The 12,139-nt window shown below is 46.0% G+C and overlaps 1 protein-coding gene and 1 long non-coding RNA gene across 11 annotated transcripts; both read left to right on the top strand.

The window, feature by feature from the left end:
* The first annotated feature begins 931 nt into the window (after positions 1-931).
* Positions 932-11,564, top strand: LOC119366292. Of its 10 annotated transcripts, XR_005175997.1 has the most exons (6): positions 932-1,244; positions 2,057-2,169; positions 3,117-3,178; positions 3,327-3,416; positions 3,924-4,539; positions 10,920-11,564. It is a non-coding gene; the product is annotated as an uncharacterized LOC119366292 (long non-coding RNA). The 10 variants fall into 10 exon arrangements; XR_005175991.1 differs by having other exon boundaries at positions 3,327-4,539; XR_005175994.1 differs by having other exon boundaries at positions 3,321-4,539.
* LOC119366283 lies at positions 4,546-7,370 on the top strand. Its single transcript, XM_037631993.1, has 2 exons — positions 4,546-6,844; positions 7,120-7,370. Exons 1-2 carry the CDS (start codon positions 5,680-5,682, stop codon positions 7,164-7,166), a joined length of 1,212 nt encoding a protein of 403 aa, XP_037487890.1. The 5' UTR covers positions 4,546-5,679; the 3' UTR covers positions 7,167-7,370.
* Positions 11,565-12,139: the final 575 nt, after the last annotated feature.

Below are 12,139 nucleotides of genomic sequence, written 5' to 3'. Positions count from 1 at the left end.
GGTTTTTGGACACGCGATCGTGATCGAACGTTCTAGATGATGGAGAGGGTTTTGGTGGGTTTTGGGCCAACTTGGAGGGGTGTTGGGCTGCAACACACACGAGGCCTTTTCGGTCCCTCGGTTAACCGTTGGAGCATCAAACGAAGTCCAAATGGTACGAAACTTGACGGGCGGTCTACCGGTAGTAAACCAAGGCCGATTGGCAAGTCTCGGTCCAATCCGGAAATGTTTAATCCCCACACATGAAAAAAAGGTAGAAATGATCATCGGAGGAGAACGAAGCGCCGGAATGCAAAACGGACAACGGGGAAAATGCTCGAATGCATGAGATGAACACGTATGCAAATGCAATGCACATGATGACATGATATGAGATGCATGACAACGATAACAACACACGGAGACAAAAACCCGAACCCGAGAAAATAAAATAACTTAAGGCCGGAAACGGCAAGAGTTGGAGTACATATTGGGTAAATCATATCCGTGGTGTTACACCAGTGCCAGTTTCTGTTTTTTTTTTGCCTATTTTAGGGTTTTGCAGAAAGGAAAATCAAACGAAGTCCAATTGACCTGAAACTTCATGGAACTTATTTTTGGAAGGAAAAAAGCCCAGAAGACTTGGAGTGCACGTGAGGGGATCTACGAGGAGGCCACGAGGCAGGGGGCGCGCCCACCCCCCTCGTGGCCCCGTTGACGTACTTCTTCCGCCTATATATCTCCATCTTTACCTACTAATAAACCAGCGACTGCTTCTGCTCGTACGTTGTCGGCCTTTTTGCAAAAAAGTCCCCCTGTTTCTGAGAAATTAACCCGCAATCCTACTTAAGTGTATCTGAGAAAACACTTCATTCTTACAAAAAGGATCCCGCACTTTTTTGTATTCAACCCGTGATCCTGTTGGGGTGGCTCTGAGATAACGTTGCAAAAATACCCCGGTGTAGAACGAGCGGCTGGGGCGGCGGCTGCTCGATGGAGAACGAAGGCGACGGCTGGAGCTCACGGGGGTCGGATCCGGGACCGGCAGGGCCTGGGGACGCCGATTCAGAGGTGGGAGGAGGGGTCGCAAGTGAAGAGAGGGAGGTGAGGAAGAGAAGAAGGAAGAAAGGAGGGGAGGGCAGGAGCTCGCCGGAGACGGGCGACGGCGGACGGACGGCCGCGGGAGACGGAGGGATCCAGAGCCGCCCGTTCGGGCGACACCAATCAGGCCACGGGTGGAGTACGAACGAGGACTTGACCACTAGGTATTCCATTCATCTCCCCTCTTTTCCTACCTCCCCTCAATCTGCCCCTGCCCCCATCCATCCAGCGCCGCCGTTGTTTCAGCACCCGCTCGCCAGGCACTGCCGTGCGGAGCCACCTTCCCAGCGCGCCGCCCCGCCTGCCCACGTCGGAAGGCTCCCCACCCCCACCACGCGCCAGTTCGGCCCCACTGCCCATAGCACTACTGCAGAACCTTTTCAAATCGAAGCTCAGAGCATGCGAACCTCTCTCTGTACTGGTGGTCATGGACGGATGTTTCTGCTCCTCTCCCTCACAAGCTACCCCTCTCTCTATCTCTTATATATGGATGGACAACTGCATTCTTCCCAAATAAATATGTGCCCCTTTTCTTGAGATTGCGCCCACAACATGTTTGATGTTATGCTTATAAAGAGTTGAACTTCATTTTTTCCCCAGGTTTTTCTTTAATGTATGAGGCCTGGTGTAATTTGTTTTCAAAGTGAACATACTGCACATGCCAATGCATCTAGGAAAATTAAGTTATTTTTTTCGAACAAACTGGATGCATAAATTTTGGATATGAACATTGAATAGGTGCTGAAATGTTATGCTAATAATAGTTTCCAACTTGCATTTTAGCAGAACTACAAAACTATAGAAATATATCAAAACTATTATAACTCAATCAATTTGAAGTTTTTAATTATGTGTACTGAAAATGGATTTGGTGTCCACGACATGTGGAGTTAAGGTCAAGTTAGCTTATGTGCTGATGTTCTTCTCCTATAACATGATGCACCCTTGACTTACTTTTTTAGATGCTCTCACGCAGACACACAAAAATGACAACCAGTAGGCGCTTTCGGACACCCGACAGATTGACAGCACAGAAGCAAAGATATCCAATACGAGGCCATGATGCCCAGCAGAGACGTAGCAACAAAGGTGATAAACTCTGGTCTTTTTGGTACAATAAGTTTTTCTTCAGACAGAGAGGCTCTAATTTTGGTCGATTGATCGGCTCAAGTTACGCGCACATATATGCCTAGGCCCTTCTTCTGGATGCTCTGCATCCTCTCTCAGTAATGCACTTTGTTATTTGTTGATCATTTATGGATAGATATTGCCTATTGGATAATGGCACTGAAAACATCTTCATACCAAACAGCATTGGCAACATTGAGAAATTGAGAAAGCTTCTTCTCTGTTTGAGTTGAAATTAAGAAACCACACATAGAGCAATGCCGTCTTCATCATGCTGCAACTATACAGCTCAGGGTGGCCAAACTCGAAAAGTTGATGCAAAATTTAGTTATGATTCCTTTGTACTGTCTACAATATTATAAATAAAATATTGCTACTAAATATCTACGAGTGATGATGCATGCAAACAATTTCTTAGAGATAGGCTGTTTACAATCATGCACAATGCAGATCTGTTAATTTTTAATTTTGAAATAATGGATATGTTCTATTAGCTTGAGCAGTTGACAGGACGCCTTTTTTTGTTTTTCATGATTGCAGAAGCTCAAGTACTTGAGCCATTTAGAAAAAAAAACACTAAAACTACTTGCGAATCCAGTGCATCTTTATCAAGATAAATAATATTATAGGTGTTGCCATCTATGATCATTTCCCTATTCATACTCTGCAACTCCACTTGAAAAGGGCATGAAGTCAAGAAAAAGGCTGCGAGCTTCTGATGGATAATAAATCTCATGGTCAGACCATGGGTACATTGGGGTCAGAGCGCCTCAAGACAATTAGTTGCTAACTAAAAATGGCAAGAACCTCAGTTGAAGGACCTTACTCTGATTCACAACCACAATAGCACAGTAGATAACTTGGTAGTTTCATGTTTAACAACTTCTACTTTGATACTTTTTCGACAGCTTGATGGAAAAGCTCGACAGAATAACATGGTTACAACTAACAGTCTGACGGCCTAAATCAAGTATGTTCCTTCTTCCCCTGCCTGATTAATATACACCAGCTCTATGATCTATCTCAAATATTTTCAATCACTGAAAAGTATCTACCCAAATATAAATCAAGTATGTAGTTTTGTAGTGGAATCTCTAAAAAGACATATTTAGAAACAGAGGGAGTACAATCAAGGAGTTGTGATCAAGCTGCGGCGGCGGTCGCCTGACCATCGACGATGAGTGCCTCGGGGATGCCCCAGCTTTCATGTATGTGATGGCTTGCCAACAAATTTTCTTGTCATGGTAACGTTTATTTAAGATCGCAATGTTCTAGCCCCAAAATAGAAGCTAGCCATCGGATATGTTTGCACTGGTTACTACAGGATGCAAGAGGCACATAAGTTCTCAAATGATTTCATGGCATCCGTACAAGCGATGAAGGAGGGAATTTTTAATGTATAAAGGCATACAAACTTGACCTAAATAAGTGCTCTTGTGTTTCTGTTATATTTTCCTATGGCTGCGATATTGTAACTTAAATTAAATAGTGTTGTGTTTGTCTCAGCTCTCTTCATGCAAATTGCTGCTATACCTATATGTTCCTCTCAGTACTGCTAATGGAATGGCATTTCAATTCATATACAACAAGTGCAATTACATCTTGTGAAATATCAGTTTTTAGTTATATTCTGTGTAGTCCAGCAAAATGCAGTTAGAATCTCTCATAATTCATCTAATGGAGATGTTATATTTTTGTTCTGTGGTTAAATGCAGTCACAGTCTGTCAAAATCAAGATAAATGAAGTCACATGTATGGCCAAATTATTGCTTCAGGTACTGTACAAAGTGCACTTCACATGCATGTACACAAGGATCGACCAGGACAACACTTTACAGAACCCTGCAACACAACCACTGACAGTAACTAGTTCTCAATGAACACCTGAGGTTACATAACTAACACATCAACAGGATTGAATCCGTTGTCAGTATAGAAAATGTTGGCTCGGATGTTATGTGCACAACCTGTGAGATGGTTGTTGTTTGGATAGAGAATCAGCTCCATGAAAACAAAACAAAGGAGCTGATATTGCAATAGGTTAACCAGGTTACTTTGTGATTTGCCTTGCCCTTTACCATTCTCTGATGCAATGTAATTCGTGAAAGAAAGGTAACAGGTGACAATACTTTTGCCTTTTATTCCAGCTGTGTGAACATTTACGGAGCCCGAACGGGGAGTCCACAGTCAGCTGCTGTGAGACCTCGAAAATGCGGGTTCTTTTTTCGTTGCTTACAGCGAGAGCCGTTGTTGTGGATGAGAACAACCACCATGGATCCCTCGCTCCAAGTCATGGTCCAAGTTGCTGAATGTCCACAAGAAAATTTATCTGTAAGCAACGCTACAACCCCATCTGTCTCTCATACAATATTCTATGTTTTGCAAGTTTGTGTTGCCCACCTATTTGTTAATATGCTTCTCAAGGTCTAAAAATACTCTCTCTATCTGTCTCTCTTTCTCTGTCATCCATCATGCTCTGTTTTGCAAACTGTGCTAGCCACTTATTTGTTAATATGCTTCTCAAGTTCTAAACATATTTTGTCAGATTTCTCACACATTGTACAAGGATTATAGTGAATAAATTTTAAAAGAGCGGAATCACATATCAAAAAGTCCAATTCATATAGAGGCAATGACCTACTGAATGTTGGTAATAATGATGCTACTATTATTTAGAATAAACTCGAACTACAGGAACCATATAGTAGTGGTGAAAAAATGGATAGTGATAAACAACTTTTGTATTTTTCTTATTCGGATTAAAGGTGTTAGAGTTATAATATAAGTCATGTACCCCTTTGTATTTATCCCGTTGTATAAGGGGTTTCCTGCATATGTTCCACACCTGTACATGTATATATATCGGCCTATGGCCTCATGGGAATACGAGTTGCATATTTCCTAACATGGTATTAGAGCTAGGTCAATTTTTTTTGCACGTTGCAACTCGTGCTATTGATCCAACCCGCGTCGCCGCCATCCTCTGTGGCCGCTGCTCCTTTTTCTCTGTCTATCGTAGCCGGCGGCTCTCCACGCCCGCTACTCTCCCTTGCAGGTCAACTCAGGCCGGCTCCTTCCCCAGTCCCGTCTCCCTGGATCGAACACGAGCAAGCCGGTTTTCCTCTGGATTGAGTTGGCCCCGCTCGAGCCGGCTTCCTCTGGATCTGATCTGCTGCCAGCTGCCGATCTCGGAGGAGTTTGCTTGCCTGCAGATCTGCCCACGGCAGGACCGGGCCTCCAGATCAATCACCCGTTTGTCCTCAGTTGAAGATCTCATCGATCCGTGCTACATCTCCACGTAGTGCTACTTTGCTCTCCGGTGATACGTGGTGCTAGCCACTTCCTACGGGTGCTGCTTGCTGCTTCTGCTGATACGTGGTGCTGGTGTATTGATTCGTCACGCCGCCGGATCTCGGCTGATTGGTCTGCTACGTTCGTCTGCCCCTGACTAACACACACACACAAAAAAAAATGTCTGCTGCATCGGGCTATGTTGCTGTCCCTCGCTGTCCGGTGATCTTTGATGGTACTAACTACACCGAGTTCACTGGCTTTATGCGCATTCACATGCGTGGCATCCGTCTCTGGGGTGTTCTTTCTGGCGAGGTCTGCTGTCCGCCACGTCCAGTTCCTCCGGTGGCCCCTACTCCGCCAACTCCATCGGTTCTTCCTATGGATGCTAATCAGGTCGCCAAGGATGCGGCTAAGCTTGCTGATGAGGCTGCTGATCGTGCTTATGATGGGAGGGTTTTGGCTTATGAGGAGGCTCTTCAGACGTATCATGGTGCTCTGTCTGTTTACACCCAGTGGCTTGATGATGATGCTCGTGCTGCAGCTGTTCTCACTGCTAGTGTTCTGCCTCAGTTTGCTTCTGAATTTCTGGGTCTTCCTACTGTCTTTGAGATGTGGACCCGTCTTCGTCAGCGCTATCAGCCCTCTGGTGATGCCTTATACCTCTCCGTGGTCCGTCAGGAGCATGCTCTTCAGCAGGGTGACTCTACTGTTGATGACTTCTATGCACAGAGTTCTGCTATCTGGCGCCAGCTTGATTCTCTCCGCAGTGCTGGGTGTCGTACCTGCCCCTGTTGCCAGGCTGTCCAGGCCAATTTGGAGTTTCATCGCGTCTATGAGTTCCTGTCTCGGCTCCGTAAGGAGTTTGAGCCCCGGCGTGCTCAGTTGTTTGCTCGTGGCCGTATTTCTCTCATGGAGGTGCTTTCTGAGATTCGTGCTGAGGAGACTCGCTTACGTGGTGCTGGTTTGCTGGAGGTTCCCTCTGTGCTCGCTACTCGTGCTCCTACGCCACCTGCTGCACCGACCCCTTCTCGCTCGAGTGCTCCGCCGCTCTTGCCCACTCCTTCTGGAGGCTCAGGTCGCCCCCGTCCACATTGCGACTATTGCAACAATGATGGTCATCTTGAGTCTCAGTGCTACACGAAGAAGAAACACCTGCGCAAGGCTCGATCATCATCTTCAGGGACTTCGTCATCTACCTCGACAGCTTCAGCCATTGCTTTGACTGAGCAGAATATTCTGAGACTTAAGCGTCTGCTCGCGGCTTCAGGTTCTTCCTCGACGGGTACTGCTGGTTCTGTGACTGATGCTTCCCGCACTGAGCAATCACCCTCTACACAGTCAGGTACATCCCCATGGGTTCTGGACTTTGGAGCTTCTTTTCATATGTCTTCTCATTCTTCCACTTTGTCCTCTCTTCGATCACTGGATTCTCCTGTTCATGTTTTCACTGCTGATGGTACTCCACTTTCTGTTGCTAGTAGAGGCAATCTTACCACTCCTTATTCTGTTCCTGATGTTGCTCATGTTCCTCGACTTACCATGAATCTGTTTTCAGCTGGTCAACTTACAGATTCTGGTTGTCGCGTCATCCTTGACGTTGACTCTTGTTCTGCCCAGGACCGTCGCACGCACACTCTGGTTGGGGCTGGCCCTCGCCGCCGTGATTCTCAGGGTCTTTGGGAGTTGGACTGGCTTCATGTTCCTTCCGCTGCCACCACCATCGCCAGTTCTTCCGCTTCTGTCGCCTCCGTTACTGGTTCCTTCCAGCAGTGGCATCATCGACTTGGTCATCTGTGTGGTTCTCGGTTGTCTTCTTTAGTTCGTCGAGGTCTTCTGGGGTCTGTCTCAGGAGATGTCTCTTTAGAGTGTCAGGGTTGTTGTCTTGGCAAGCAGATTCAGTTACCATATTCACATAGTGAGTCAGTGTCCAAGCGTCCTTTCGATTTAGTCCATTCTGATGTATGGGGTCCGGCCCCTTTCGCTTCGAAAGGTGGTCATAAATACTATATTATTTTCATATATGATTTCTCTCGTTACACATGGCTTTATTTCATGACTTCTCGTTCTGAGGTGTTGTCTATTTATAAGCGTTTTGCTGCCATGGTTCATACTCAGTTCTCTTCACCCATTCGTGTTTTTCGTGCTGATTCCGCTGGCGAGTATATCTCTAAGATGTTGCGTGGTGTTCTTGCTGAGCACGGGACTCTCTCCCAATTCTCTTGTCCTGCTGCTCATGCTCAGAATGGTGTGGCTGAGCGAAAGCATCGACATCTTCTTGAGACGGCTCGTGCATTGATGATTGCTGCCTCTCTCCCGCCTCATTTTTGGGCTGAGGCCGTCTCCACATCCACCTATCTTATCAATATACAGCCTTCCGCTGCTCTACAGGGTGGTGTTCCTTTCGAGCGACTTTTTGATCGTTCTCCCGATTATTCGATGCTTCGCTCGTTTGGTTGTGTTTGCTATGTTCTTCTTGCCCCTCGCGAACGCACCAAACTGACCGCTCAGTCTGTTGAGTGTGTTTTCTTAGGCTACAGTGATGAGCATAAGGGCTATCGTTGTTGGGATCCTATTGGTCGTCGGATGCGTATCTCTCGAGACGTGACTTTTGATGAGTCTCGTCCCTTCTACCCACGCCCATCTTCCTCGACTTTTTTAGTGCAGGATATCTCTTTCCTCACTTTTCCTGACTCACCTATCACCCCCGTCGAGACTGTACCTCTCCGTTCCACTTCCTCTCCTTCTCCACCTCTAGTTGATTTGCAGCCACCATCCTCCCGGTCTCCTCGCCTAGCATGTCACCGGGTTCTCCACCTTCATCTCCGATGACTTCCTCCCCGGTCTCCTCTCCCAGCCTGTCATCGGATTTTACACCTTCATCTCCGGTGACTTCTTCGTCGCCACCCCCCGATTCTACCTTGACGATTCCTCCTTCTATTATTCCATCTTTTCCTCAGCATTACACTCGTCGTCCACGACCAGTCGATGCCTCTGTGGATGAGTCGTCATCTTCCTCTCAGCCTACTTATGGCTTGCGTTCTCGTCCTCGTCCGCCTGTTGATCGCTTTGGATTTCCCACCGCTGGTGCTGCTGTTGTTGAGCCGACTTCTTACCGTCAGGCTGTTGTTCATCCTGAATGGCAGTTTGCGATGGCAGAGGAGATTGCTGCTCTTGAACGCACTGGTACCTGGGATCTTGTTTCTCTTCCTCCCGGAGTCCGTCCGATCACTTGTAAGTGGGTCTACAAGGTTAAGACTCGCTCCGATGGTTCTCTTGAGCGTCACAAAGCTCGTCTTGTGGCTCGTGGTTTTCAGCAGGAGCATGGTCGTGATTATGACGAGACTTTTGCTCTTGTGGCCCATATGACCACTGTTCGTACACTTCTTGCCGTTGCCTCTGCACGCCACTGGTCTATATCTCAGCTTGATGTTAAGAATGCCTTTCTTAATGGTGAGCTGCGTGAGGAGGTGTACATGCAGCCACCACCTGGGTATTCTGTTCCTGATGGCATGGTATGTCGTCTTCGTCGCTCTCTCTATGGCCTTAAGCAAGCCCCCCGCGCCTGGTTTGAGCGCTTTGCCTCTGTGATCACTGCTGCTGGTTTTTTAGCAAGTGCTCATGATCCAGCATTGTTTATTCACCTTTCTCCTCGTGGTCGGACTCTTCTTCTTCTTTATGTTGATGACATGATCATCACGGGGGATGACCCCGAGTATATTGCCTTTGTAAAGGCCCGTCTTAGTGAGCAGTTTCTTATGTCTGATCTTGGACCTCTTCGCTACGTTCTTGGGATTGAAGTCTCTTCTACCTCTGATGGCTTTTTTATATCCCAGGAAAAGTATATCCAGGATCTTCTTGCTCGTGCTGCTCTTACCGACGAGCGCGTTGTTGAGACTCCTATGGAGCTCAATGTTCACCTCCGTGCTACTGATGGTGATCCTCTCCCTGACCCAACGCGTTATCGTCATCTTGTTGGCAGTCTTGTCTATCTAGCTGTCACTCGTCCGGACATCTCTTATCCGGTTCATATTCTGAGTCAGTTTGTCTCTGCTCCCACCTCGGTTCACTATAGTCATCTCCTTCGTGTTCTTCGATATCTTCGAGGCACGATCTCTCACCGTCTATTCTTTCCTCGCTCCAGTTCTTTACAGCTTCAGGCCTATTCGGATGCTACGTGGGCTAGTGATCCTTCAGATCGCCGTTCACTTTCTGCTTACTGTGTTTTTCTTGGTGGTTCTCTCATTGCCTGGAAGACGAAGAAACAGCTTGCAGTTTCCCGTTCGAGTGCCGAGGCTGAGTTGCGAGCAATGGCTCTTTTGACGGCAGAGGTGACTTGGTTACGGTGGTTACTTCAGGATTTTGGTGTTTCTGTCACTACACCGACTCTGCTCTTATCTGACAGTACAGGTGCTATCAGCATTGCACGCGATCCTGTGAAGCATGAGCTCACCAAGCATATTGGTGTTGATGCTTTCTATGTGCGCGCTGGTGTGCAGGATCAGGTTATTGCTCTTCAGTATGTGCCTTCCGAGTTGCAGTTGGCGGATTTCCTGACGAAGGCTCAGACTAGAGCACAACATGGCTTTTATCTCTCCAAACTCAGTGTTGTTCATCCACCATGATTTTGAGGGGGGGGGGAGGGGGTTAGAGTTATAATATAAGTCATGTACCCCTTTGTATTTATCCCGTTGTATAAGGGGTTTCCTGCATATGTTCCACACCTGTACATGTATATATATCGGCCTATGGCCTCATGGGAATACGAGTTGCATATTTCCTAACAAAAGGGACCTCATTCCCAGAGCTACTTGACGAAAAATAAAATGTGTGCATGCGCCAATGAAGTCCAGAAATTAATCCTCATGTGCGTCCAATATTTTGTCTGAGAAGTCCGAATGTTCAGTGTTGGTAAAGTATACCTCCCGCTGATAGAACAGCGGAAAGATCGTTTCGTTGATGGCGAGTTTGCCTTGATACTGATATCTAGCGCGCGTTGGTAGTGTCATGCTGCCTGGTCGGCGCTGCAACTACACAGCTAAGCAGGAGGTAGGTGAGATGAGGCGAGCCTGAGATCTGGAGCATCCAGTAATAGTGTTGATTTTTGTGTGTGTTTGTTTTTTCTGGTAGTGACACCTATGAAGAAAGTTAGGCGAGCAAGAACATGTGGTTGTGGTGCTTCGTCTCCTTGCCTACAGTTTATATCTTAAGCTTCCCTTGCTATGTGTAATATGGCTAGGTAAAATCTGCATATGACAAGAGACGTATATCAATGCATAAGCAATTGACGTTACTTGCCAACCAATTGATGTTTGCAAACTCATCCTAATAGTAGCTTCTGTCTCAATCTTAATTGTTCAAGAATCAACATTTGCACATTTAAGTGTATTCATTGGTCATTTTTTAATATGTCCTTGCAGATTAGTTGCTGAAAAACAACCCAGCCACCTACATTTGGCTGGACCATATATGTTTGATTAATGTTTAATGAAACGGCCCATGTTCCAGCAGATCCTTGCATTTTGTGGCATCTACAATGCTAGGAACTGCATCCCGAGGGGCATTAGAGACAGCGGCGGCATTGGAGCAGGTGCATCATGCGATTTGGTTGAGACGCACATATCACTATCTTGTTTCTGATGGTGTGTCTACACTGGCTACTACATGCTGCTCTCCAATCTATACACAACAAAGAAACAGTACTCTGAAGCAGGTTTGTTGAAGAACAAGGCCAAGAGCAGGAAGATGATGAAAACACCAGGATGTACTCTAATTGAGATAGGTGAAAAACAACATCTCTTCGTGGCTGACATACTTCATGTTTTAGTTTGATATTACTGTATGGTTTAGTTCATGAGTCCACAGGTTAAGTTCATGGCTCATGTTTATTCTCCGGTGTATTTGGCAAGTCTCACTTATTAATTAGTAGTATCGCTCTACATCATGGCCACACCACGTGATATGAGCTTAGTTTTTTCATACTGAACACTTCACTGGATTAAAACTATAAGTGGGTTTCTGACTATTTGTCGGTAGATCAAAGGTGATGGCTCTCAGTGGTAAAACCAACATGCATCAGGTTCTTAAGACATCACTAAATTTCTTATAAAATGTGTTTTGCTTATTCACAACACTTGTAGCTAATGTAGCTAACTGAAGATCGAAAGATCCAATCAACCAATGTATCTAACTGAAGCAAAATCACTCATCATGCCAGTAGGCTAATGTGGCCAGAAATTAGATAAGAGAGGAATGTTAGCAACTCATCAACATTGAAAGCACACAAAATGTTTCAGTTTTTAGGCCACTACTTTGTTTTGAAGAGCTATTTATGTGAGCTTTTTCTGTAGCATAGGACTACAGTTTTTCGGATAACATTCATCCACCACAAAAAATAGTATATGTACATATATTATTTTTCTATATGTATGTTCATGTACTATATTTCAATTGGGGATTCCCGCCTCCCGCAGCCCTGCCGCGGTGTCCTGGCCCTGCCATTGTCGTCCTGCTCTTGATCGGATCGGGTGGGCCGCCGCTCGATCTGCAGCCCAAAGAAAGTGTCGAACCGTTTTTTTCTTAACTCACCGAGGATTGTGGGTTGAATACCAAAAATACATTGTCTTTTCTGTAAAATTGC

This window comes from Triticum dicoccoides, chromosome 1A (genome assembly GCF_002162155.2).
Source record: "Triticum dicoccoides isolate Atlit2015 ecotype Zavitan chromosome 1A, WEW_v2.0, whole genome shotgun sequence".
In the NCBI taxonomy this organism is placed as follows: Eukaryota; Viridiplantae; Streptophyta; class Magnoliopsida; order Poales; family Poaceae; genus Triticum; species Triticum dicoccoides.
Note: the sequence above shows the minus strand (reverse complement) of the source record. Positions and strands in the feature narration are given on the sequence as shown.

Bases quoted from the DNA above. Each gene is read 5' to 3' on its own strand.
- LOC119366283 (XM_037631993.1), top strand. From the start codon at position 5,680: ATGTCTGCTGCATCGGGCTATGTTGCTGTCCCTCGCTGTCCGGTGATC. The intron at 6,845-7,119 runs GTACATCCCCAT...TGTTCTGCCCAG, and splicing joins ATCACCCTCTACACAGTCAG to GACCGTCGCACGCACACTCT.